The sequence below is a fragment of the Hydractinia symbiolongicarpus genome, chromosome 12 (assembly GCF_029227915.1).
Source record: "Hydractinia symbiolongicarpus strain clone_291-10 chromosome 12, HSymV2.1, whole genome shotgun sequence".
Classification (NCBI taxonomy): Eukaryota; Metazoa; Cnidaria; class Hydrozoa; order Anthoathecata; family Hydractiniidae; genus Hydractinia; species Hydractinia symbiolongicarpus.
In genome coordinates this window covers 8,839,669-8,865,163 of record NC_079886.1, presented here as the reverse complement: position 1 = coordinate 8,865,163, position 25,495 = coordinate 8,839,669, and the positions used below count along the sequence as shown (strand labels likewise).

The 25,495-nt window shown below is 33.6% G+C and overlaps 5 protein-coding genes across 10 annotated transcripts; 4 read left to right on the top strand and 1 right to left on the bottom strand.

Annotated features, from left to right (window-relative positions):
- The first annotated feature begins 829 nt into the window (after nt 1-829).
- On the top strand, nt 830-13,895 carry LOC130621171 (pyridine nucleotide-disulfide oxidoreductase domain-containing protein 1-like). 4 transcript variants are annotated; one of them, XM_057436488.1, is made up of 6 exons: nt 830-1,129; nt 4,900-4,968; nt 9,919-10,188; nt 10,953-11,175; nt 11,567-11,766; nt 12,353-13,895. In XM_057436488.1, the coding sequence occupies exons 3-6, from the start codon at nt 9,933-9,935 to the stop codon at nt 13,132-13,134; spliced, it is 1,461 nt and encodes a 486-aa protein (XP_057292471.1). In that variant the 5' UTR covers nt 830-1,129; nt 4,900-4,968; nt 9,919-9,932; the 3' UTR covers nt 13,135-13,895. The 4 variants fall into 4 exon arrangements, with proteins under 4 accessions (XP_057292471.1, XP_057292472.1, XP_057292473.1 ...); XM_057436489.1 differs by lacking the exon at nt 830-1,129 and adding an exon at nt 3,326-4,075; XM_057436490.1 differs by lacking the exons at nt 830-1,129; nt 4,900-4,968 and adding an exon at nt 8,019-8,043.
- Nucleotides 5,124-9,242, bottom strand: LOC130621173 (uncharacterized). Of its 2 annotated transcripts, XR_008980809.1 has the most exons (4): nt 8,322-9,242; nt 7,178-7,997; nt 5,409-6,996; nt 5,124-5,348 (listed from the first exon to the last, which is right to left on the bottom strand). XR_008980809.1 is itself a non-coding variant. In XM_057436493.1 (3 exons), the coding sequence occupies exons 2-3, from the start codon at nt 7,652-7,654 to the stop codon at nt 6,181-6,183; spliced, it is 1,293 nt and encodes a 430-aa protein (XP_057292476.1). In that variant the 5' UTR covers nt 7,655-7,997; nt 8,322-9,242; the 3' UTR covers nt 5,124-6,180. The 2 variants fall into 2 exon arrangements, 1 of the variants encoding a protein (XP_057292476.1); XM_057436493.1 differs by having other exon boundaries at nt 5,124-6,996.
- A 218-nt stretch (nt 13,896-14,113) lies between the features above and the next one.
- LOC130621175 (uncharacterized) lies at nt 14,114-14,871 on the top strand. Its single transcript, XM_057436494.1, has one exon. It carries the CDS (start codon nt 14,252-14,254, stop codon nt 14,696-14,698), a length of 447 nt encoding a protein of 148 aa, XP_057292477.1. The 5' UTR covers nt 14,114-14,251; the 3' UTR covers nt 14,699-14,871.
- Nucleotides 14,872-15,029: 158 nt separating this feature from the next.
- On the top strand, nt 15,030-16,544 carry LOC130621176 (anaphase-promoting complex subunit 15B-like). Its single transcript, XM_057436495.1, has 2 exons — nt 15,030-15,299; nt 15,665-16,544. Exons 1-2 carry the CDS (start codon nt 15,104-15,106, stop codon nt 15,814-15,816), a joined length of 348 nt encoding a protein of 115 aa, XP_057292478.1. The 5' UTR covers nt 15,030-15,103; the 3' UTR covers nt 15,817-16,544.
- Nucleotides 16,545-17,027: 483 nt separating this feature from the next.
- On the top strand, nt 17,028-24,267 carry LOC130621172 (alanyl-tRNA editing protein Aarsd1-like). Of its 2 annotated transcripts, none has more exons than XM_057436491.1 (13): nt 17,028-17,232; nt 18,021-18,038; nt 18,347-18,488; nt 18,566-18,623; nt 19,268-19,427; nt 20,051-20,111; nt 20,960-21,015; nt 21,133-21,260; nt 21,984-22,050; nt 22,506-22,597; nt 23,132-23,192; nt 23,364-23,458; nt 23,931-24,267. In XM_057436491.1, exons 1-13 carry the CDS (start codon nt 17,101-17,103, stop codon nt 24,055-24,057), a joined length of 1,197 nt encoding a protein of 398 aa, XP_057292474.1. In that variant the 5' UTR covers nt 17,028-17,100; the 3' UTR covers nt 24,058-24,267. The 2 variants fall into 2 exon arrangements, with proteins under 2 accessions (XP_057292474.1, XP_057292475.1); XM_057436492.1 differs by lacking the exon at nt 17,028-17,232 and adding an exon at nt 17,304-17,454.
- The last annotated feature ends 1,228 nt before the right edge of the window (nt 24,268-25,495 follow it).

Below are 25,495 nucleotides of genomic sequence, written 5' to 3'. Positions count from 1 at the left end.
GCACCACAAAGGCTTGCAAAAGATATTCTGAGTAAATTGTGATGACAATCGGCGAAAAATATTTAATATTTGAATTTCTTTAAAAAAATACATTAGCGGTTTAAGGTTTAATATGCAGACTTTTTACTTCAGTTTTTGCGGAACTAAGCCAGCGACCAAAGCTTGTGCGTCTAATTACATACTTTAAGCTTCAGTGCGGTGTTTTCAAATATTCTTAAATTTCGAAGATTTTAAGCCTCGTGATTCAAAAACAGTTCTTAAAAATAGGAAATCGAACGTTGCTTAATTTTTTTTTTTTTTTTTTTTTTGGGGGGGGGGGAGAGGAAAAGAACGCAAACAAGAAAAACTGCAGAGGAAAGTTATACTTTAAAGTTTTGTCATTGTAGTAAATATTAAAAAAAAGGATATTAATTTTATCATTTTTGAGTGTTTTACGATAGCTCTTCAATAAAACGCGTGGCATTTGAGTTGTATAGAAAAACGGTCTGTTTAGAGAGGGAAATTTTAAGAGGGAGTAAGGAGGTTTTAGGTAAAGAAAAAATGTCCTTTTACGTTATTATTTATATACCAAGCTAACGATTTTTTTTTAAAACAAATTATCTTTGTATTTTAGATTAAGCAACCAGTATCTACAAAATGTTAGCGATAGTAATAGATAATTTTAGTATAAAAACATTCTAAACCAAAAATTGTAAAAAAACTTCCCTTTCTTGTTATTTTGTTTTATAATTTAACTTTAGAGAAAAAAATATTTATAATGTGTAACAAAAACAACGCCGAATGAAAGTATTATATTCGACGGAAACCGAAAATATTTACTGTTTGTGATTGATAACTCTTTCTTATCAAGAGTAAGCACACGCAGGGTGGTTTGATATTGTTGGTTTTATCCAATAAAAACATAACAAAGAAAAGCCTAAACACAATGTATTGTAAAAGTACTACATTTTATTCAAGAAACAAAAGACAAGAAAAAAATTTTTTTTTTTTGCTAATATGCTGTCTTAGCCAACCTCGTCCCCAGGGGTTCTTGCCTTTTTAACATCGAGACCAGTACTTATAAAGCAAAAAAGAAAAAAGTGATTTTCACTAGAGTTTCCCTTTTAAAGAGAGAAAAGGAAGACTTAAGGTGAAGAAAAAATCCTCTTTTACTTTATCATATGTTTAGCTAGCTAACAAATTGTTTTAACAAACTTGTCTTTTATATTTTAGCTTAAGTAACCAATATCTACAAAACGTTGAAGGTAGTGTAGTAGATAGTAAAATGGAAGACAAAGTGAAAAAAAACTTTGCTATTTTGCTGTCTTGGCCAACCTCGTCCCCAAGGGTTCTTGCCTTTTTGACATCGATGCCGTCAGCGAAGAAATTTGCCATCCGTCAAGTAAGCGCAAGAAACCATAGGGACTTGTCTTAGCAAAAAACAATATTTTCTAATATTATTTAAATTTCTCTAAGTAAAATATAGACAGATTTCATACAATAATTTCTCTCTGTAGAGAGGTCATTTGAAGAGGTAAAAACATCTTATATTTCAAGGGGTAATGTAAATTGAGACTTAAAATAACGTCCGCTAATAGTAGACAGGGTATATCCCTCGATATTTGTGAGGCTAGCCATGTAAAATATGCACATCCATCTATCTATCTATCTCCGCTATAAGAAGGCCTCTGCTATTATGTTTTATCGTTATTTCATCCATTTCTCAGACAAGTATCCGTCGTAGCGGTGTATCCGCTATCTAAAGCATGTCCGCTATTCGAAATCAATGCTGCAATTGTCAAGTTATTGTCCTCTTAGATTTCTAAAACCAAAAAAAACGGAAAACAAAAGAATTGTTTCGCTCATTTATGGAAAATAAGGTAAAAAAGCAATCATTTGTTATGGTGTTGGATCTTGAGAATAAACATTCTTATGTTAATACTGATTATCCTTCCTTCGAATTATTGTTAAATCAATATATCTCACTAGTTTCTCTGTTCCTGCTGCATTTTTTTGCTAGTAGATGCCTTACGCTCTGTAGGGTGCATCAAAATTTGTCCCTGCAAACAAGCGCTTTGCTAGTGCCCAGACCTGCGTGGTATGAAGCTCTGTAATGGTTTAAACAAGCACTTCCGACACCTTGTTGTGTTCAATAACAAGTTGCATTGCTTACATGGAGTGTCTATTCCTGATCTAGCATCAAATATACCTTATTAAATTTAGTCGGTAAAAAGTGACAAAATTTGAAAAAAATTTCGTAACGTTTTACCAGCGAAATTTTATAACCGACGAAATGTTTTGACCAACCAAATTTTATAACCGATTAAAAAATTTTGACCGACAAAATTTTTCACCAAAATTGAATTTTCTATTTTACGTGTTTTTATTCGTGTTTGAAGTCGACACGCCCTTTTAAAGTCATATTTGAAGGCATAAAAAGGAGGTATTAGAAGGAAAGATAAGAAAACTAAAATTTCAAAAAACATAAGTAAGTTTTCTTTTTTGTCTTTGCTCATCAAATAAGTTTTCTATACATGCAAAGACGCTTTTAGCAGACTTGATCGCCTCTGTGATCCCTGCATCATCAAAACCGTTGATAATAGAATCATTTTGTTGCTTGAGATGGTTGTATGTTTCAAGAATCTACTGCGCAAGTAGAGGCTTCAAATCACTTAAGTTAAGAGAGACTTTGACATCACTAGGTGCAACTCCGTTTGACAACTGCTTGCTTACGCTATGGGCGTACCATGTGCCAAATTTATGTGAATTGGATTTTTTGGCAGACTGACTGATGCTGATGTCTAAGGGTTGGAACTTATTCGTGAGATTATGCGGACTGATAACCAATTCACAATTGTTTTTCGCACATAATCGTTTCATTTCGTCGTTGTCTTGACCTTTAAAGTATCCATGATAATCAAGGACCACTGTTCTTCTGGGTAACCAAGCTCTTTTGGCAGATAAATATGAGAAAATGATTATTTTAAATAGATCTTCACACTTTTCTAAATTAACTAAAGACGAAAGCTCTGACAAGAGTGATTTTGAAATTGACCTTAAAAAAAAAGTACTAGTACTGAGGTACTAGAAGAGGAAGAAGAAAGCGAAGAATGTCTTGAAAATGAAAAAAAAACACTTGTATTGTTATTGATTAACAACAATGTGTAATGCCGTTTTTACTTACTGAAAAGCGAATGTGTTTTTTGCACATTTACAATTTTTTTAATATATATTATGAAAACAAATCCTGGAGACCTGTAAACCCCCCCCAAAATACTCTTTTATTCATTTATAGTGTGGGTGTACTTCTTTCTGCGCCCCTGTCTTACTCAAATTCAGTGAGTTGATTATATAAAAAATACAAAATATATATAACATAATAATGCACACAATACACTTTTCACATTTTTCGATCATAACGCAAATTTATTGTGGTAACATAAGTATAAAAAACACCCCGATGACTGAAGAATACGTTGTGTTGACTATTTTCAAATGGAATGTGTTACAGTGTTGGCTAACAGCGATCAATATTAACTGCATTTGTGTCATTTTTTTCACCCCCACTTGGGGGGCTTACAGCACTCTCCAAGACCCCATGCTCTTTTGGATAGAGCTGCGCCAAGTTGACGCTTTGCGTCAAATTGGCGACACTCGATAAAAATCCCTAATCCACCCTTGCCGTAGCTACCGTAGTCTAGTAAACTAAACTCATCATTTTTCCTTTTTGATAGATTTTTGCGATAGCGCACTAAAATAAGCAGGGTTACAAAAGCAGTACAGACATCGAAGCGCGAGAGCGCAAAGAGAGACAGGTATCCTGTCTATAGCTACCGTGGAAGAATTGTCTTCCACTTCCATAACATAACTGTTGCACGAATGATGTCGTTCACAAATTCAGAGCCGTTGTCTGACTGAATAATATTTAACAGACCAAAAACGCAAATAAATCTAACTTGTTGTCTGTGGGTTATTGTGAAATCTCGATAGTCCACGATGTAACATATCCATTTTAATTGCCCATCTGGCATCATCTGCATGTCTATTAGATCAATCTGAAAAAACACGTTCTTATTTTTATCGTGTTAGAAACAAGGTAATCATCCTTTTTTCAATCACAGAATAACAAACTGACGAAATTTCGTCAGTTTGTTATTATGCGATATTACCTTGGTTATGGCCATCAACAGAAGAAATATGTATTTGTTATATAGAGAGGATGTCGATAATGAGGGTTCACCCGTCGGGTCCATTTCGTTGGAGTACCCTGAATAAACGTCTGTCGGACTTTTTATGTCGATAAAGTATGAAGTGGTGCTAATTATGTAGTACGTCGTGTGCCGGGACCACTTAGTCCGGTGCTAAATGGTGTCTTGGCCCGGAATTTTCTACTTCTCTTACAGTAGCTAATCTGGAGCAGAATCAATCTTTAGCCATACCCAGCTACGAATGAAAACGAATGAAATTTGTCACATTTTAATTTCTATATCCCTTTAGTTGTTCAGTCTACCCCTGGCTCAAAACAATAGATCTAGAGTCAGCTAATCTAGACGAAATCTCCTCTGAGGGACTTCTTGTTTTGTAGTCTTTTCGTTCCAGTTTGCAATTTGCCTTTGCAAACCAACAGAAATATGTCAGTTTTGCCTCCTAATGTCTTTATGAAACTAGTCTGTAGGAGGATTTTCTGATCTGCAAAAGTAAATTAGTTTCCAGAACTATGTAAGACCGTTGACTGTTTTCTTGTTGTTTGCTTTACAAGAAGAACAGTCATGGCAAAAAGTGCCTTACATGGTCCTGGAAAGTAATTTTAAATAAGGTTGTGATTCCATGTTTGTTTTGGTGTGTTCTATGCACGTTTCGTCTGTGTACATTTTGTCTGTGTATATTTTTTAGTATATAATAGTTTCGTTTCTGTTGTAGTTGTGGTCCTTCCTGGGCCGCTGGTTGTTTCACTGTGCATTTTCCATGGGAGGTATATATTCTGGCAAGGTATGTCATGATACATCTTTAAACATTTATAATAATCACTTAATAAATATCATGAGAGAGCAATGCCCTTAATTATAAATAATTGTTTTTTTTTTTTCGTTTTTTAAATCAAAATATTTTCGTCGTAAGCTTCTTTCTCGTTTATACAACTCCAACTTAATTATATAGTTGTTCTGCAGGCCTGACAGACTCTAATTTTTAAGAAAACAAAAAAATAATTCAGCAAAAAAAAAGAAAGAAAAACAAACAATATATATAGAGCAATTCCATGTAACGGACATTACTGATCGGAGAAATCAGTCTCACTTTAGAGGAAATTCTTCTTTTGCAATAAACTTTAGGATAATGTGTTTTAGGCTCGTAGTTACTAAAAGGTGAACCTAGTAGAACCCACCAGAACCCGGTAGAACCCACCAGAACCCGGTAGAACCCACCAGAACCCGGTAGAACCCGCCAGAACCCGGTAGAACCCACCAGAACCCGGTAGAACCCACCAGAACCCAGCCACAATCCACTAGAACCTACCAGAAACTCAAGCTTGATGCGAATGTATTTTAGAACGAAAATTGGCATTAACATGAGAAGAAAAACAACAACATTTTGAAACCTCTAATCCGAACAAAATCATAAATAACAATAATAATATTTACAATAAAGGAGTACAAACTGTATAAAAAAGGTGGATTAATTTTGCGAGGTCAAAAAATTGTATTTTCGTGAATCATGTTAAAACTCGCAAAATTTAATCCACTCAAGGTATCAAAAACTATACAAACTATTAAGTATATAAAAAAACTTTACTTATAAAAACTGTAATACCGGGTAAAAAAATATGTAGTATAGTAGGACAAAAAAAGCTATAGTAAGTCATGGATAAAAACGTTGTTTCTATGGACATGTTCTTGAAGAACTGGCAACCAATTTGAAAATTCAAAAATCATGAATAAAACTATAACAAAAGTTGGTTTTGCAACATTTCCTCAAAAATGAACCAGTTCTTCATTAACATGTCCCTATGGTTAAAAGTGAACGAACAAAATCAAGTAACAATGCCCAGCAAGTTCTCGCAATAATTTATCTCAGATCAAACTGATGTTTATGCATTCATTCTTTTTAGATACAAACAAAAATATAGAGGAAAACAGCATCAACAATATTGAACAGAATATCTCACTATACTAAAAGTTATGGTTCATCTCGCTATACTAAAAGTTATGGTTCGATTTGCAATCCCATGTCTCGAAACTTACGGACAGAATCTGGTGGGAGTTTTTTCAATGTTTCTTGTAGAACAGTCACAGCGGAGAATTTAAACTTGTCATCATATCCAGTCAAACAGCTCTTCAGATAATGTAAATAGACGTTTCCTGTATTAAATTCCCTCACACCAGTTGTACGAACGAGTACTATGTCTGCATTACTAAATACGAACCGACATTGCTCACATCTTGTCACTTGTCCTGGGCAAGTCTTTTTGTCAAATTTCGAAACCAAATAATACAATCGTGATTCTGATCGAAAAGGATTCAATGGATCCACTGCAGAGAATGTAGAACTTGCTGGTGATCCAGATGACTGAGATGCAACAAAATTACCATTTTCATCTTTCCTCAGCTTCAAAGGAGTAACTTTTTTATTTGCTTGGGGATTGCTGCTTGGCGATGCTGAAGACCCAATCCTCTGAGAAAATAATTGAGGTTCATCTTTGTCACGTCTTTTTTTCACCACCGTAGACTTTTGCCCTGCATTAGCAGGTCGTTTGAACAGCCATGTGACTTCAGGAGTGAATGAAAAGAATGCATCCAAATGCTGCTCTTGTCTATCACATCCCCAACGAATCGATCGTACTGGATCAATAGCAAACGTTTGGAAATCTGGAGCTAAACGATACTTCCCTATTCCTCTGACTGCACGAACCGCTTCATGATAATATGATTCTGACCATTCCTTTAGCATCTTAACCATGGCAACAACTTCGTGTGGAATGTCGTCTTCCTTTTTCAGTTTTTTCTGAAGTTTGTGCATAACCTAAAATGACAATCAGAATGAAATAACAATATCACACACGGAAGTATGTCTGAAGACCGTAACATGACACATCTACCACTGTAGTAAAATTATGTACCTAGAAATGGAAGAAAAATACAATGGTGGTAAACAGAGACTGAAATACAAACAAGATAATAAATACTAAAAGAGTACAGTATACCTCTAAACGGTTGTTATAAAACACACTGTTAATTCCAACTCGATCTTTTGCACTATTTATAACAGATGTAACAAAAATCTGAGAACGTTTCTCTTCAAACCAGCTGTGAAACCCTGGAACCAAAGGATCCCAGATTTCTTTGAGACTTTTCAATTTGATGGAAAAATCGTCATCATCCATAAAATCAGCCAAACCTAATTGCAAGCTTTGATTTTGTTTGCTGCCTAAATCAGTGAGTATTCTTTGTTTTGAACGTGATGAAGCTGATAACTTATCTAACTTTCGACTATCTCTTTCCTGTAAATGTTGAACACAGATCAAAGGATCAGCAATCTCAAACACATTTCGCATTCCATTTATGAGGGCACGGTCCAAGTCTGTTCCAAACTTTTTAATGTTTTTCAAGTCTGGATTGATCATTACAAGATGTGAAGCAAATGCTTGGTATGTGAACGTGTCCTTCCTAAAGTGTAGCATGATAGGCCCTGGAAAATCAGGGGATTCACCAGAGTTTTCACTTATCAAGGATTCGTTCGTATGAGATGTGTCAGTGACCCAGAAATTCTCAATGATCTCGAAGGTAGTGTCTACTCTCAGCACAGAATTTCCTTCAACACAAAATCTTACAAGATCTTTTATCTGCTGCTCTGTCACATGAATGGAAATGAAATGATCCTTGAATATAGTAACAGCTTTTGTGAAATTCCCTAATTCACTTCTCAAACTTGAAACTATCTTGAATACATCATCATTTGGTTGGTAGTTGGTGGTCAACACAAGATTCTTGGATTTAGTTGCATTGTGCTTTAGGTTTATGAACCTACAACGAAACGAAAAAACTTGAATGTAGTAGTATTTCTATGTTGGTATGTTGTTCATATTTCACACTATTACATTTGTGTACGAATAGAATAAATTATTCCTAGGTCGAAGTAAAAAATGTAAAAAAAAATTGTAATTCAAGCAGTATATACGTTGTTCGACTATGTCCCATTCAGTTGCCTATTATTCTTACACTTTTCCATTTTTGCAGCAATTTTTGACATGAAATTAGAAAAAAAAATTTCGCACAGACATAACATTGAAATATATAGCTTTTTTTTTTAGAAAATGGATATTAAGAAACATAAACAAAAAAACATACCTGTTTTGGATTTCTCAACTCTGAACTGACAGAGGAACATGGTGATGATGACGGTGTCACGGAAAACTTTTTGTATGTCGAGTCACAACTTCTTCCATCCTCTAAGTTTTTTGTGATTTCCTTCAAAACTGACTGATCGGTACGATAATACGGGCTGGCAAGTGGTTTTGAGGCATTTCCATGGCGTGGGACAACGAACGAATTTTCAAAGTCTACGACAGCCCCATCTTTATTGTCTACTTTATACATGCTCAAATAATACTTTTCATGATGGTCTGTCCTACTTTTGGCTGACACATATACAATTGTATGTGTAAGGGAGGGTTGGCTTTATTCCGACGATACCGTCTTGTCAGCTGGTAAACTCTTTCTTGATCAACAACAACTTTTTCATATTGGTTTTTCCCTTTTACACGTTCACGATAATAAAATCCATTATTTTCGGCATGAACCATCATGCCGAAAATCATCATAGAATCATCATAGAATTGATGTTTCCCATACAGGTAAATTCTACGTGAAAATATTTTGAAGATGTTCCAGCATTAGTATATGCTCCATTGTCATCAGCCAATCATGAACTCATAGGGATCTTTTCCGAATTTAGCGTACACATGAAATCTTTTCTGATTGAACTAGGTTTCTGCTTGCATTCCAGTTCATGTGGATCACAAAGGAGAATGTTCAGCAAAGTAGCACTATCAAATGGTTCCTTAGCGCCGAATACGTCAATATCCGCTTCTGTTTTAACGAATGGTGGCCTAGCTTTTGTTTCATCGTCACTAATGATAACAATTTCACTTGATGATTTCGATAGGCTATAACAAATTGATAACAACTCTTTTATAATCTAATCACAACCGAGAACACGCTTCTCTTTATTCCTCGACATTTTTAGTGGATAATATTCTTGGGATTCTTAATGATTAATCGGATGTAACAAGATTAAAAAAGTAAACAACAACATACCATTCATCTTCATCGGAAGACATCTTTGATGGAATGATTGAGATCGTGGGCAATAACTTTCAGTTTACATTAACGCAAAGACGATATATAATTTTCTGAGCTGGGACACTTTTGAAATATTTTCAACTATTCTCAGTTAATAGTCAGGTGTTGATTGTCATTACATAATATTCCTGAATTGTGTCACAAATTTATTCCAGAATATACGTCGAATATACAAATACATTGTAGATTTTAATCAAGGATTCGGTACCATATATCTCACTTGCTTATACACAACTAAATAAACAAACTTTTACGGAGCAGCAGCTTTTGCGAGATTTCTGGTCGGTTGCGGTGGTGGATTGGGTGGAATTCTGGTGAGTTCTGCTCGGTTCTGGTGGGTTCTACTGGGTTATGGCTGGGTTCTGGTGGGTTCTACTGGGTTCTGGTGGGTTCTACCGGGTTCTGGTGGGTTCTACCGGGTTCACCTTTTAGTAACTACGACAGTGAGACGATTTATCATTGTCTGAAATTCTATGGTACACTTTTCTAGAAATTCAAATTCATTTTGTGCATTGTTTCTTTCAGTGTTTTCCTTTTTCAGGTAGTATTCTCACTACTGCTAATGAGAGAAAATATATTTTAGAAATTTGATGCAAAATGAAAAAGGTGGTGATTATTGGTGGTGGGATTGCTGGCACTTCATGTGCTGAATATATCAACGCATACTCATTGATGGACATAGAAGTTCTTATTATTGCTGCTTCAGACGTAGTCAAGTCAGCCGTTACAACAAAAAAGATAACTAGTATTATGAAAGAGATGGATGTTCGGGAGACTTCTCTTGACTCATTTAAAAAGCAGTTTCACAATGTCTCTGTATTTACTGGTTCAGTAACTGAAGTGCTTGCAGATGGTATGTGAAATTTAATTAATTGTCAATTACAGAAATTTTCTTTCAAATAATAAATATTTTTAAAATTTAACCCTGAATATACTGGGCTTTTTGAGGCCTATAAATCCTGTGTGTGTGGGGGGGGGGAGGCGCCCTGCAAACTTTTGAACCAGACATGGTAGATTCATGAGACTTTGCACAGACGTTGACCATTATATAAGGAACAATTTGGCAGATTGGACTTGCTGATGTCAGCATTTCTTTGATGACAAGTTGAAGAGGTGTAACAGAAATTTACGATTTTTTTAATTTCACCCCATCAAAGTTATATAATATTGAATCTTGAAGACACTTTTGAAGTAGATGTATAATGATTGAAAGTTATCATCACTAGAGTCAGGTACTCTAGTAATGATAACTAAATGCCCATTTTCTCAATTGTGTTAAACTGTCCTTTACACTTTCTGGCCATATATATCACACGTATTCTTCTCGACTAAGCAATAGAAATACAACAACTCTAAATGTTTTTAATTAACTCATCTTATCAGTCCACCATTATTTGCACGCCTGTCAAATAGATGCAGACGTTTTGCTTTTGGATGTGAAAACATGGATGTTAGAGTTGGTAGGTTCTTATTGGGCTCTGCCAGGTTCCTGGTCAATTCTGCTTAGTTTTGGTTGCTTCATGTTTAAGCAAGTATGATAACAATATGTTAATTTTAATGCTAATTCTCAAGGTATTTTTTGCTGAATAAGTATATATGTAATTGATATTTTGTTAGAAAAAATTGTGAAGACAAAGGATAAAAGTTTTAAGTATGACAAGTTATGCATATGTACTGGTGCAATACCCAATACCATTAAAATGGACAACATAACTGATACGACCAGATCTAACATTATTTACATACGAGATACAGACACTGTGAAACAATTAAAAGAAAAACTGGCAAATGCAAGAAAGATGATTGTTATAGGAAATGGTGGCATTGCCTTGGAGTTGGTGTAAGTTTTCATACTTGCTAACTTTCTATATTTTTTTTAATGAAATCTATGACATCAAACTAAAAAAACCTGCAAATAAGCTGTCTGTTTTGAAAATTTCACTTGATTAGCAAGGCTATTAAATCAAACTGAATTTATAGGTATTGCAAAAGAAAATTTAAATCGTGATCTATATTTTTAGTTGTATTTTCATGTCTTTAATAATGGCAGTATTGTTTAAAATTGCTTGGTACAAGTATGAGTGATGGAAAATCTGATTTTAAGGGATATTCAAAACAGAGGAATCTTGTTGTGGAAATACATAGAGAATATCTGTGCTGTAATACAAGATCTTTAGATCTACTTTTTTACATTAAGAAAAAGTTGTTTACCTGTTATCTATTATATACAGCTATGAAGTCAGCAATTGTGATATTACTTGGTGTATCAGACATGATTATATTGGTAACACTTTTCTTGACAAAGGTGCAGCAACGTTTTTTCTGCCTAGTCTACATGGAAATGTGAATTCTTCAAATGGAAAGAGTAAAAAGTTTGAACAAACTATATTTAGAAGAAGAATGTATGAAGCAGAGCGTGAATTTATACAGGGTGTGTATGTGTGTCTGCTTCTTTGATTGATGCCTAATGGAAGGGAGAGGGGTTGGAATATAGTGGAGGGAGTGAGTGGAAAATTCCCCTGCACCTAAGAAGGTAGGAGGTTGGAATAAATAGGAGATGGGGATGGTAAATAGCCAGATTCTTAGAAATAATTCTTAAAGTTCTTAGTAATTTTTTTATTATAAATATATATAGATGCTAATAGTGTTGAGAGGATTTATGTTGAGAGTTCAATAGATGGGGGGGGGGGGGGGGCGGTTTAAAACTCACCCAAAAATTTATGGAAGAGCAGGGGGTTGAAAAAAAATATCCATGGTTGGGATGACCACGGTTCCTTTTGGAACTATCCTAAAAAAAGGCAGTTTTAATTTTTTGAATTTTACAGACTGTGCAATAAGATTTAGCAGTGTTCATTAAGAATAATCTATACCTGATATAGGTGTGTCATTTAATAAATCCACTGTTTTTTAACTATTGTGTATCTCATTTATACGATTTAAATGCATTAATTTCTGCAGCAACCCTGATAATAACCCTTGCTGTTTCAAAAAAATATCTTATTTATCTTATGTTTCAGGTGATGGAAAAGAATTTGGTGTTACAGGAAGTGCACTCGGTCCAGACTGGAGTTCTCGTCAAAATCTGCGGGGATGTAAATCTACCTCATCTAATATCAACATACGATATAATTGTGAACCAAAAAGGATATTTTCCTGTCATGACCAACCTCCGAAAAATAAAATTTATGTCGAACTGGCCACTGGTGAAGTTATTGGAGGTGACGTTGTTGTATGTGCAACTGGTGCGTCGCCTAATCTCCCATTTCCTATTTTATCCAAGTCTCAAATAAAACTATCAGAAGATGGTGGCATATTTGTTGACAACAACATGAGAAGCAATATAAACGAGATATATGCGGCAGGGGATGTATGCTCTCCATCATTTACACAAACAAAGCATTGGTTCCCAATGAAACTGTGGACACAAGGTTGGCAAATGGGTGCATATTCAGGTAAATGTATAGTTGAAAACTTCAATAATCAAGATCTAATGGCAGATATTTGTTTTGAACTGTTTACACATGCTACAACATTTTTTGGTTTTAAAGTTTGTTTACTTGGATGTTACAACGGACAAAACTTAAAAGCAGATAAATGCGAGTTGTTATTTCGTTGTACAAGAGGCGTGGAATATATTAAAATTGTGTTGGAAGACGATCGAGTACAGGGAGCAATTCTAATTGGTGAAACAGATTTAGAAGAAACTGTGGAAAATTTGATTCTGAATCAACTGAATGTTGGTTTTATCAAAGATCATTTATTAGACCCAAATGTTGATATTGAAGATTATTTTGATTAAGTACTTTACCCTGTCAAGCATGTAACGTTTGCAACCTTCTAATTTATTTATAATCTGTTTGTGTAAACCTTTTAATAATCTAAAAAAACTTGTTGGCAATGTTCTTGTTTGACAAAAACCACATGAATTTAAGGTAATGCATTCTGACTCTGGAGAAGGAGAAGGGTTGTAAATATAGTTTTTTTTACTGGTTTTAAAAAAAAGTTTTTAAAGAAATCATTGAAATTAGCACTATTGATGGTTTTTGTCTCTACCAATTGCAAACGTTTATGGCTTTGAAAGCTTTTGTGTTTTATATTTTCTAAACGTGATAGTTACAGGAATGTTGTTTTGTATACATTCAAAATCACAGAATTTTTAGAGCCAGTTATAGGTTACCAATTTCTGCATTTTTGGTATGTCAGTCAATACTTATCCTCACTACTAAATTTGTGGTTGTTTTATTAAGAGCTGATTTTTGATCCTTAGTAAATATAAAAAAAATGTTACTGGAAATAGTGCATGTTTATTTATATCCCATCTTCTATATATTTCTTATTGTTTTATTTAATTACACTCATTATTTTTCATATTGTTTTTTTTAAAGAACTTTAATAGAAGAAAAAATGTCACTAAAATAACTAATTTTGGTGGTTCAAACTTTGGATTTATATTGACATGTGTTGGTAATGATGACTAATATTCCCCTAACAGTGTGAAATGCATTTAGAAAGAGAATTTCTTTTTGCTATTTTCGCTGTCACATTGCTATTGGACAGGGGAAAATGTGAGTGACTACCAGTAATTGAGCAGTATTCCATGGATTGTTGGTTTGGAATGCATTTTAGTTTTTCCCAACCTTTTAAAAGAAACTTTTCGTTTTGTTATAGGAGAGTGTTTTGTTTTTAATTTTGAAATGATTAAACAACTTCTAATATTGTAATGTAAAATGCACACAATAATTAATTCTGTAAAGAAGTGCTTCTATTACTTCTAATTAAAGATAAGCATCCTTCCCCCACTTTTTGCTGTTGTGCATTGTATCACACCCATTTTAGGTAAAAAGAATACTGTGAAAAAAGAAATGATGATTTTCATAAGAACATCTTCTTAATGGCCAGAGGCAATATATCGCTTGATGGCCAGGAACTGTGAAAAACATTTTGTTGGACTTAATCGAGTTTTTCTTGAAGAGCAATGGAAAAGAGAAGAGGACCTAAAACGGCCTCCATTGTATACCTTAAAAACTGCTGACGATGTACGTAAATGGATCCCAAGTATTAAACGAGATCTAGATTATTATCTTCGCCAACTTAGTGGTGCACGAAAGCATGATTACACACCTGCTAAATTCGATGAATTTGAAAAGAAGGTTGAGGATCTACATCGAGAACATAAACGCTTTGTAAAAAAAGTTTTTGAGTTAGACCCATCACAGCAAGGAGTGCCGTGGGAACCGAAGGGATACACATCTAAGCGTAAACAAAACCAACATGAAGAAACTGATGTTCAAATACCGAATACTAAAAAGAAAAAAATTGTGTTAAATATTTTAAAAAAGGAAAAAGCTGAAGAAAAGAAATGATTATATTTGGTATTAAATAAAGAAAATTTGCTTTTGATATTTATATGTTTAGTTTTTATGGGTGTAATATAATTTATATAGGTAAACAGCACTTATTTCATTGTTCACCTATTGACAAATTATGTTTTTAAAGTTTTCATCATTCAACATGAAATTAAATGCCAGAAATAAAATCTGTTGTTTTTACTCATTTACAGGTTTCCTTTTATTATGTTCATATTTTATGTCTAAAAAAAATAGTAAAAGTTCGGAAAAAAATAGTGCGTTTTTAATTTTTTTATTCAAGTTTCCTATTTCAAAATAATTAAAGGATCTGTAGTTTTGTATGTGCCAGTTTTAAATGTGAGTTTTAAATTTTAAGTCTTAATAAACTAAATATGATATAATTGAATCCAAATCAAGGCCATGTCATTTTTCCCGTCACTGCTACCTAAAATATCAAATGAACTCTGGTTCAATGTTGAAAGTAATACAACAGTCCCAGATGAAAGCGAGTTGGTAAAAGAAGAGACAAAATACAAGGAAGAAATGGAAGCTGTCATCAAAGATGGCGAAGACATTGTTCCATATGGGAAAACTAAAGAGGCGAGTGATAATGCAGGTATCTAAAGCAACGTTTATTCACATTTCTTTGTTTTCTTTTTTAATACCCTTTTGTTTGTTTTGTTTGCTTTGCCAGGTTAAAATTTTCCTATTTTTTCCTTTATGCATTTTCTCACTTTCAAGAAACTTAAGCAACAACTGGTTATTAGATTTTCATTTTAACCTGACAATTTAAACAAACCTACAACGGGTGACCTGTCTATTAATATGGCTAAGCTATGAAAGGCTGGAAAATGACAAATCCTTAATGAAAAAATGTGATTGGCATCACAAAAAAAACCTCTTATTATGTTATAAGTTTTACTATGTGGAATGTAAACTAAAGTAACATAAAGAAAAATAACTGGGTCATAATTTTTTTAGGAGAAGATGAAGATGAAATTGAAGATGATGATAGCAATGAGGAAATTGATGAAGATACTGACGAGTTTGATACAGCCAGCAATGGTTTGGACTCAATTGAAGATGATATGTTAAACGCTTCTGGAATGAATGAGACAAATGATGGATGGTAGCAGTAATAGTCGTACCGTAGAAACATTTTTATTGCTGTGTCTTTATAATTTCCATTTTTCTAGTAAACCCACCCTTTTAGCATGTGTTAAAAAAATGCTGCATAGCCCATAATACATACAGATTATAATTTTTTATTGAGTTTTTACCATCTACGTATTTCTTTCACAATGCATGCTTATCAGAAAGTTTTTGCTGGTCAGTCAAAATATTTATAGCAAAAGTCTCTTCCCAAAACATGATCTTTACACTATAATACTTTGTGTGATACATAAAGTAGAATTACATTCTTTTATTATACAGAACAGATTTGTGTTTTTGTGCATTTCTGTGACCTTTTTTTTAAAAAGTGAATTTCTTTCGTTGAGAATAATACCAATCAAAGTTCATGCTTTGAAAAGAAAACCCACTCGACTGATATACCAACCTCTCCAGTAAACCTTCATTAATTTGTTATGTTCAATGAATAGTACCGTGGCAGAAATAATATAGAGTAGAGATGGTACTGATAAAAAGGTGTAACTGTACATAATATCTTTTCTATTACATGTAAAAGTCGGTATAATTGTAAATATAAAACGCTACCCTTAAAAATCTTGTGTGCATTTGTTGTTATTTTCTTGTAAATTAGTTAGTGTCTGATAATCGACGAATAGGTTTATAGCCATGATTATGTTATACATATATATATGGATAAAAATGTTGAAGAAACAAAAAAAGTTAAAATAAATCTTTCTTTTGGTTGTTTGTTTGTGATTATGTCTTTCTTGCAACCACAGATCAAGTTATGGTTACTTACTGTAAATTATCAAATTAGTGCCCTAAATTATGTGATCTTAGTAAGTACTAAGATCACATAATTTAGTTTTCTATTTGGATTGGATTTGAAATTAAGGATAATAAACTATTTGTCGATATATGCAACTCATCTTCCTCTTACCCAATTTTAGCAAATTCACCTGAAATATGGTTTTTGTAGGTTTTTTAGTGCTTTTTCCTAAAATTAGACCCAGAAACCTAACTTCTAGAATCTTATAAAATCACAAAGTTGTAAATCTATGTCCACCTTGATATAATTCCTATATTATACAAGAATCAAACGTTTTTTGTTTGCTCTCTTAAGCATCTAGTTTAACTTGATGGGCGGCTCTTTATATTTGAACATTAGGTGCTTATTAAAACTTAATCAACAGTCGATGTTGGGCACTTATTTCAGACCAAAGCGCTTAATCGGTAATTTAACGTGTGTGTTCATACCTGTGTTTATAGTAGAAATTATTAATAATATGGCATTTGCTTGTCAACGAAATTCATATTTGAAAGAGTTACTTGCTAAAGTTGTGTCATGTGTCAAAGTAAAGGATGGTTTTGAGGTTATTTTGAACGATACTGTGCTATTTCCTGAAGGTGGAGGTCAGGTTAGTGTTGTTTGGTTATACATTTACCACTCACTTGTTGTTTTTGTTGTTGTTTTTCTATGCTATCTCATCTACTGTAATGTTCGTACCTTTGCCTGGAATAAATTTATGCTTCAAACACAAAGTTTTTGCTATTTTATGGAATTTAATTTTACGGTTGCTGAAGTTTGCTGTTGTCGCTGTAAAAGTTTTAAAAGCTTCATAATACAGAAGTATTAACAGGTATAATTAAAAAAAATTTTGTTTGGGTAATTTAATATGTCGATTTCATTAGGAACATGCAAATCTGCAAAATCTCCTTTCAGTGATAATTATTGACTAAAAACAGCAAACTTACTGCCGTGTTAGATGGGGAAGTCTTAGTTCTCTGTGTAAAAAAAGTAATGCAGACTCTGTTCTTTCTGAATAATTGTACAAAATAAGTTTCCCAAGGTGGTTAATATTTCCAAACTGGAAAGTATTTACTGATCAGTCAGAGTTTTACAGAAAAAATGCTTCTCAATACATCATTTTCTGGTAGAATTGTAAAAAAACATGATGCCACTTTGAAAGAGAACAGAAGATTGTAATTTCTGTAACCTTGTTGCCTTATAAAGCTCTTATTTCTAAATTAACTTTGTGTCTGTAAATAGTAACAGATACGAAATACATAAGTAGCAGAATAACCAATGGACTTGTAGTATTGTTAATTCCGTTCTGTTTTGTTTAGAGTGAAAATCTATCTCAACTTAGGTTATATTGTATAGTTGCCAGACTATTTCACTAAAAATACTGTTTATTTTTTTTAGCCGGATGACAGAGGTAAAGTAAGTAACTGTTTGCATTTTGTATGCGTGTTGAACCTGGTGTTAAAATTAGTGTGTGTGTGTTGAACCTGGTGTTAAAATTAGTGTGGTTTGTTGAACGTGGTGTGTAAACTGGACCTGGTTTGTAAGCTGAAACTTAACCTTTAAACAAGAATTTAGTCAAAGAAAATATAATAAAAAAACACTTCTGTCATACAGATTATAATCAACATTTTGAACAGTTTAGTTTTTCATGTGGAATGAATAAATGGATTAGTGAATGGCTGATTGAATGAATGAATGAATGAATGAATGAATGAATGTTGTAGATTGGTGGCGTAGAAGTAGCACGTGTTTTTCGTCGTGGAGCAGAAGCTGTCCACGTGACCAGCAACAAATTAGATGAAGGAATGGAATACAAGTGTGTTGTTGATTGGAACAGGCGTTTTGATCACATGCAGCAACATTCAGGTATAATTTAAATGTGAAGATGTTTAATGATATTTTTGATGATATCGGTTTTATCTTGTGTTTTTTTATTATTTTAGCCCAGCATTTGTTTTCAGCGATTGCAGACACTAACTATGGTTTTAAAACTGTTTCTTGGTGAGTTATTGTAACACTCAATGCATTGATTGAAGTTGATTGAATTGGATACTAATTAAACCAAATTTAAATACCTATTTTAAAATAATAACAGCCATCAAGCTATAATTGAATCAGATAATTCTTTCTGAGCCCTTTATCCCATCCCACCACCAATATAATTTTATTTCTGAGCCCAATAATTCATACATAGTGGTTCTTGAACCAAATACGCCATGTAAAGTGTGTTGTTAGCTTAATACTCCATATAAAATTGCACCTGAGCCCATTAATTGTTAAAATATGAATCCAATACGCTATGTTTAATGATTGTTTTGCTCAGCATCCATAAGATTTTTATAATTTTACCTTATATAGCAAAAAAATGTAATATCCATTTTCACATTTACACACTTCAAATTTCACTCAAATTTCAAAAACACACTTCAAATTTCACTCAAATTTCAAAAACTGTTTTATTTTTTTAAAGTCCAGATTGATGACTATGCTGTTAATGTGTCTGTTGAGTATCACAAATGAATCTATGTCGTGCTAAATATATTGAGACAGTAATAACAAAATTACCTGTTTGTTTTTCTCAGTCCAGTTGTATCGATTAGAATGCTAGAGTATAAAGTTTTACATCATTTTTTTGTTTTAATCAGGGAGTTAGGTAGAAGCGTAAGCCATGTTGAATTAAATGCTAAATCCATTTCTAAGGAGCAACTTGTATCCATTGAAACCGAATGTAATGACGTCATTCGAAACCACAATCCAGTGATCACTCATTATTTGACTAAATCCGATGCACTAGAATTGCCTGAAGTAAGTTTGTTTTTTCGTACAAGCAATTATTTTGTTGGGCCTAGAAAACGTTTTTTGAGATATGTATATACAAATTTTCTTAATGGGTATCTCCAGTACTTTAGTGTCAAAACAGCAAAATTTAAAAGTATATGAACGAACACGTGTTGCCGAATCTAAAAAATATATAGAGAGTGCCTGAAACCTGAAAAGAAAAAAAGTTTCAAAACCTGTGAAAAAGTTTTTAGCGCCAAAAGTTAAGTGTCCTTTTCATAATATGGTATTGAATTTACACTGGTGTCATTGCTACTTTGCAATTTTAGCTTTTAAATAATACACGTTGGCTTTTTTTTATAAGAAAACATTTATAAGAAAATGAGCCTCGTAACCTCAAACTCTTTAAAATATTAAAAAAATTCCCAGCCTCAGATATTTACAGTTACTAGATCACCATAATTTCAAAACACAACACGATCAAGTTTCGTTTTTTTTCCATTAAAATTAAATTTAATTAAATTTTAGCCTATCAAAAACAGTTTTGTTATAAAAAAAATGTGTATTGCACTTATGATAAGGGAAATCTGATTTGATTTTAGCATAATCTAAAAAACGTGTACATCCAGATATTGTTTTTTTTTCAATAGGTAAAAACAAGGGGTTTACCAGAAGATGTGATTGAACCAATCAGAGTGATCGAGATAAAAGGTATGGTAATACGATTAAGAAGCTCCTAAGAATAATTTTAACATAGGGATGAAAACTTAAACCGCCCTTGCTTAATCACTCTCTTTTTAAATTAAATATCTATATTATAATGCCCGTATACGGCTGTCCGTCCGTCTGTCACGCAAAATGGTACCTTAGCTGCGACGGGCGAACCCGTGGATTTTTTCACGGTCTAACGACTAGTTTAATTAAATATCTTTGTGGCATTGCTTTTCTGTCCTCTACAATCATGAACAAAATATATTGAAACAAGACAGCTAGTAAATTGCATAGCCTATATCTATATTGGAGTCGTGCATTTTGAACTTGTTCAGATTCCTTTGAAAATTTTCAGGCGGGACTTTGGACCCAGGATCTTAGATTATTCGGTTAAATATTCCCCTAAAATGTGCTAATCGCTGCTGGATTAGCACGACGAAATTTCCCAAATTTCAGGACCTTCGTGGACCCCCAACTGGATTATTTTGTTGTAATGGCGTGCTAGAGACTAATGAGATTTAAACACCGTCCAACTGACCTACGTGTGTACAAAAGTAGCGATTTTGTAGCCTGCCTGTTGCGGAATATTGGTCACTCGACCTTTTGGTCGTGTTTAATAAAATGACGAAGAAAATGCCTTTGTTCAAATAATTTTTAACTTCGATTGTAGTTCTCACTGATACTCGTGTTAGTAAGGGTCTGGGTTAACCTATTTACTTTACTTAAACATATGTTTACATTGTTATGGCTTAGATGGGTTTTGAAACCACGAGTTGAACAAAACACTATAACAGCAGACCACCAGTCGGCTTAGATATGTTTGGTAAATATCCTATGTTATTTTACAGATGTAGAAAAGAACATGTGTTGTGGAACTCATGTTTCCAACGCTAGCGATTTACAAGTGAGTGTTTTTGTTTTAATCGTGTGAATTTCGTAGTAGTGTATGCAGAGCTTTGTCAGAGCTTTCCAAGGTCAGTGTAACTCATGCGTCTATATATTTTTGGTAAACTCGTTTTAGGTAATAAAATTATTGCACACTGAAGCAATGCGAGGTGGTACTCGAGTGTTTTTCATAGCAGGAAATAGAGTCATAAGTAAACTCGATCAGTCATACGAAGTTGAAAGAAAACTCACGAAATTATTAAGGTAATTATGAAGATAAACCATCGAAGAATGTTTCGCCTTTTAATGTAATTATTTTCTCTGAAGAGGGACCTGAAATAAAGCTCTGCGCAACCATTATGAGCATACAAAGTATGGGTATTAGCTTATATTTATACTCATAGTTATAAAATAATAGCCGTTGTCTGTCTGTTCGTGCACCTGTTTGTCTTTTTGTTATGTGATATAAAATGGACGGACAACCCCGTGGATTTTGTCCACGGGTTGACGACTAGTCTATATTATAATCCCCTTTACGTCTGCCTGTCTGTCATGCAAAATGGTACCGCAACTAGTGAGAGGCACGCAATGTATAAAAAGAACGGGCGAAGCCGTGGATTTCCACCGACTAGTATTCATAAATACTTGTACCTTTTAAACTAAAGGTAGAGATATATTAAACAAAAATTGTTTTCGAGATATTGAGATTTAAACTTCATAACTAAATTAAATCTTCAGATTTTTTTAAAAAACTTCGTTTAAACACAAAACGAAGTTTACCCTTACCCTTCTTTTATCTTTTTCCCGCTAAAATTTTATTTTCATTTTTTTAAATAAATATTCTATGAATTATATTTACTAGTGATATATAAATCAAAGAATTGACAAAAATAACGATTTAGATGTCTCGATGCATTTTTCATTTGCTGATCTGAAACCATAATGTTGGTTTCTGTTTAAGCTGTGGACTTTTATCTATATTTTTAGTTGTGGCATAGATGAACATGCTGATAGCGTTGAGAAAATAAAAAATAATTTAAGAGTATCTTTAAAGGTAAGACGGTTTATTACGCACATTGTATTCTGCGCATGCGTACAACGACAGACATTATATTCAGCGACAGAGAATGTTGTATACCCCCTCCCCCGACCAATTATTGAGACCTACAACATTGGAAGACATATTCTAACTTATTATTTTGTATATTTTTCCCTCGTCAATCCGCACTTGCCATTGTGATGTGCATGCTCTGTTAGGCCTTTCATGGTCATTCATTACCAGTGCCATAATGTGATTGTACGTTATGGGAAGAAACGTTCGTTAAAACGGTGTGCTTGATACCGCGAAAGTTTTTTCTCCAATAAAAGTTCTTTTCTTAAAGTAGGGACGAAGCTCCCCTCCCCCCCTGTATTCTTGCTTGGGAGAAGGGCGAGGTGCCGGTATTAAAAGGGCGGGATAATAGTTATTCAAGGGTATTTAAGTGTGTAGAACTGTCAACTTCTTTATAGTCATGTCGAGGTTATTTAAAAGAAATCGCAAAATTTGAAGCAGACGAACTTGTGAGAACATCCAAAGAGCTAGGCTATATATTCAAACATCGGTAAGTAACTGGTCGTCTCCTGAAAATATAATCTATATCTCTTCATAAGATTTCAAATTATGCTTTTTAATGCAGAATTAATTTGAAATAGGTACACTCATCTAGAAAGTTAAAAAGTTTGATTGAAATAGTGGTTGTGCTCTCAGAACATATGCTTAAATTTTAAACTGTGACGTCAGCAAGTGTCAACAAGTCTCTCTCAACGAACATAATTCCTATTATTTTCTTTATTCTTCGTCCTCTGGCTATTTACTAAGGCTGTATATCTTTTTAAGTTATTTATTTTGAGCTTCAATGTTTTTTATGAACTGCTTTTTATTTGTTTTTGTTTTAAACAAAAGTACTTTGTGTACTAAAAACTACAACTACCAAAAAAATGCCATAAAATTAAAAGCCACAAGAACCTCAGGTATATTGTCAAGTTTTACCCTGAAAACCTGTGAAGCTGTGTAAAATTTATATTTTGAAGTTGGTTTAAAGTTAATTCAATACCATTATATACACGCATAGAGGATGTTTGTTTTTCTCTTTCAGGGAGGACGGCGATATGGAGTATATATTCACCATACTAAACTCCTTACCAGACCACTGTAAGGTATGAGTTGACTTTGCTGTTATTAAAATACCCGAAAATATCACATTTACTGTATTAAAAGCGGCTTGAAAATCGTTTGGATTCTTTCTAACTTCTTTAACGCGATGGAACATTCATTTTAATGTTTTTTAAATGTTTTTTGATACTGATGCTGGTTATTTTTATTTTTAGCATGTTTTAACGTTTATATGCGGTGGGCCAATAAAAACAGGTGGCCAGTTCGTGCTTCGTGGAGCGGAAGACAAAGTACAGGCGCTATCACCTACGTACGTACTGGTAAACGTCTTACAAAAACAAGGAGAATCATGTTCAGTAGCTAAAAAAGCACCCTACTGAAAGAATACATCCCATGTCGCCTCCCCTATTAAGTACTCTTTTAATAAAAAACTTTTTATATAAACACACAAGGCGAATAATTGGTCTCAGGTCTTTTTATTTATATTAAAACTATTATTAAACGTCCTGAAAAGTGCTGCAATATGCAAAGATTAGCAAGGGAGTACCATTTACTATTGGGTTATAGGATAATGCCGTTTTTGTTGGATCTCTTACTGCAGTGCCGACCTTAGTAATAGTAATAAACCCCATTCTCTTACTCTGTCAAATTTAACAACAAAATTTTTTGCTAAGTGGAGGAAATTCCGTTTTATTAACTTTTGTGCATAAAGATTGGCTGTAAAACTAAATAAGATGGCTCGTTATGCTCACCTGTTTTCATTACTCGTGCATTTATCTTAGAATTTTGGAACTAATAGATGGAAAAGGTGGCGGTAAAAAGGGACAATTGCAAGGGAAGGCTGCTTCATTTCGGAAACTAAAAGATGTACACGAATTAATCAAAGGAGCAGCGAAAAATGAAGAGTAAAGCATTTCTAAAAAGGAATCGAAGTCACTATGAAGATGGAAATGCGTGTTCTTCTGAGACAGACGGTACACAAGCTAGTCTGTTGTGTTTAATAATGCTCACAGTTATAAAGACAATCAATTTAAGATGTATTTTATAAACGCTTTATAGATCTATTTTCTGTATTTATTTTAGAATGCTATTAAAATTGAAAAAATATGTCTTAGCATAGGAGAAGGTTTCTTTGATAACACCAAACGAAAGGAAGAGGGGCTTTAAAAAGGCAGCCTTCTTTTTTTCTTTATGAAGCAGGGTTGTCGACATGTCAGGAAAGTGTCAGGAAGATTAGGTTAATAAGATCATTCGATTTGCTTTAATTTAAACAGTTTGTTCTAACGATATGTTTGTTGGACCTACCTCCTTCAGATGACATAAAATGACATGTGTCTGTCTGTGTGTCCGTTACCAGTTTTTCTCGGCATTGGATCATTACTTTTTCCGATATTTTGCACAATGACAGGGAACAAAGACGCTCGATTGAAAGCGGCGGATTTATGCGCAAATTGCTAAGCAGAAAAGGTCCTATTATGGTTTTTACGACATTTTTCAGCATTGAAACATTAGTTAATTCTAAAGATAGAGAACAATTGACCCTCAAGGAGTTAATATTGAGTGAAACCCTACTGATTAAAGCATAAAAACACTAATTTCTGTTATTTGCTTAAAAACTCACCCTCGCCCTCCTCATACGATTCCCAGGAAATTACAACACCTAACGCTATTTTCACCTGTTTCCCTCGGACCAATATGTTTCTGCATATTGGGAAATCTAGCTTCAGATATAGAAGTGATGTTATTTTTGTAAGGTTATTATGTGTTTAATGAGTTATTAATTGATCAATATATACATATGCCCTGTATTTTTGCTACCATTATACAGCAAAATTGTTGTTTCCAAATAAATACATTATATTGGCTTCTGTTTCACGTCGACGATAAATATAGATTAAGGACTCTCTATTGCAGGTGTTTTTATTTTACGAAGTATTTGGCAAAATGTTATAATTAGTACCCCAGAAAAAGTAGAAAGGATAATGAACACGTGATCATTCAACATGAAGGCCATCAAAAATTATTTTAAACCAGCTTGCATTGAAATCGTTGGAAAAGAAACTAACGTTGAAACTAATATTGTTGTGAGTGAAGCCAGTAACACGGAGCAAAGTCAATTCTCGATTTATAAAGCAACGTTACTGGTGGCTACAAAACCATGCCAGCCAAGCAGCTCTTTTGTTTCTCCAAAAACTGCTTTTGGAAAGCAACCCGCTCTTTCCAATCTCGATGGTTCAAAGAATTTAGCTGGTTGGATTACAATGAAATAAAAGACTCTGTTACGTGTTGCATTTGTAAGAATCTTTTAAAGATCTTAGATATTGAAAAAAACAAGGATGGGGCATTC

Coding starts and splice junctions, on each gene's coding strand:
- LOC130621173 (XM_057436493.1), bottom strand. CDS start 7,654: ATGCTACACTTTAGGAAGGACACGTTCACATACCAAGCATTTGCTTCA. Junction 6,997..7,177: donor TTTATAACAACCGTTTAGAG/GTATACTGTACT, acceptor TTGTCATTTTAG/GTTATGCACAAACTTCAGAA.
- LOC130621171 (XM_057436488.1), top strand. CDS start 9,933: ATGAAAAAGGTGGTGATTATTGGTGGTGGGATTGCTGGCACTTCATGT. Junction 10,189..10,952: donor AACTGAAGTGCTTGCAGATG/GTATGTGAAATT, acceptor ATATTTTGTTAG/AAAAAATTGTGAAGACAAAG. Junction 11,176..11,566: donor GGCATTGCCTTGGAGTTGGT/GTAAGTTTTCAT, acceptor TATTATATACAG/CTATGAAGTCAGCAATTGTG.
- LOC130621175 (XM_057436494.1), top strand. CDS start 14,252: ATGGCCAGGAACTGTGAAAAACATTTTGTTGGACTTAATCGAGTTTTT.
- LOC130621176 (XM_057436495.1), top strand. CDS start 15,104: ATGTCATTTTTCCCGTCACTGCTACCTAAAATATCAAATGAACTCTGG. Junction 15,300..15,664: donor AGAGGCGAGTGATAATGCAG/GTATCTAAAGCA, acceptor TAATTTTTTTAG/GAGAAGATGAAGATGAAATT.
- LOC130621172 (XM_057436491.1), top strand. CDS start 17,101: ATGGCATTTGCTTGTCAACGAAATTCATATTTGAAAGAGTTACTTGCT. Junction 18,624..19,267: donor GGTTTTAAAACTGTTTCTTG/GTGAGTTATTGT, acceptor TGTTTTAATCAG/GGAGTTAGGTAGAAGCGTAA. Junction 20,112..20,959: donor CAGAGTGATCGAGATAAAAG/GTATGGTAATAC, acceptor GTTATTTTACAG/ATGTAGAAAAGAACATGTGT.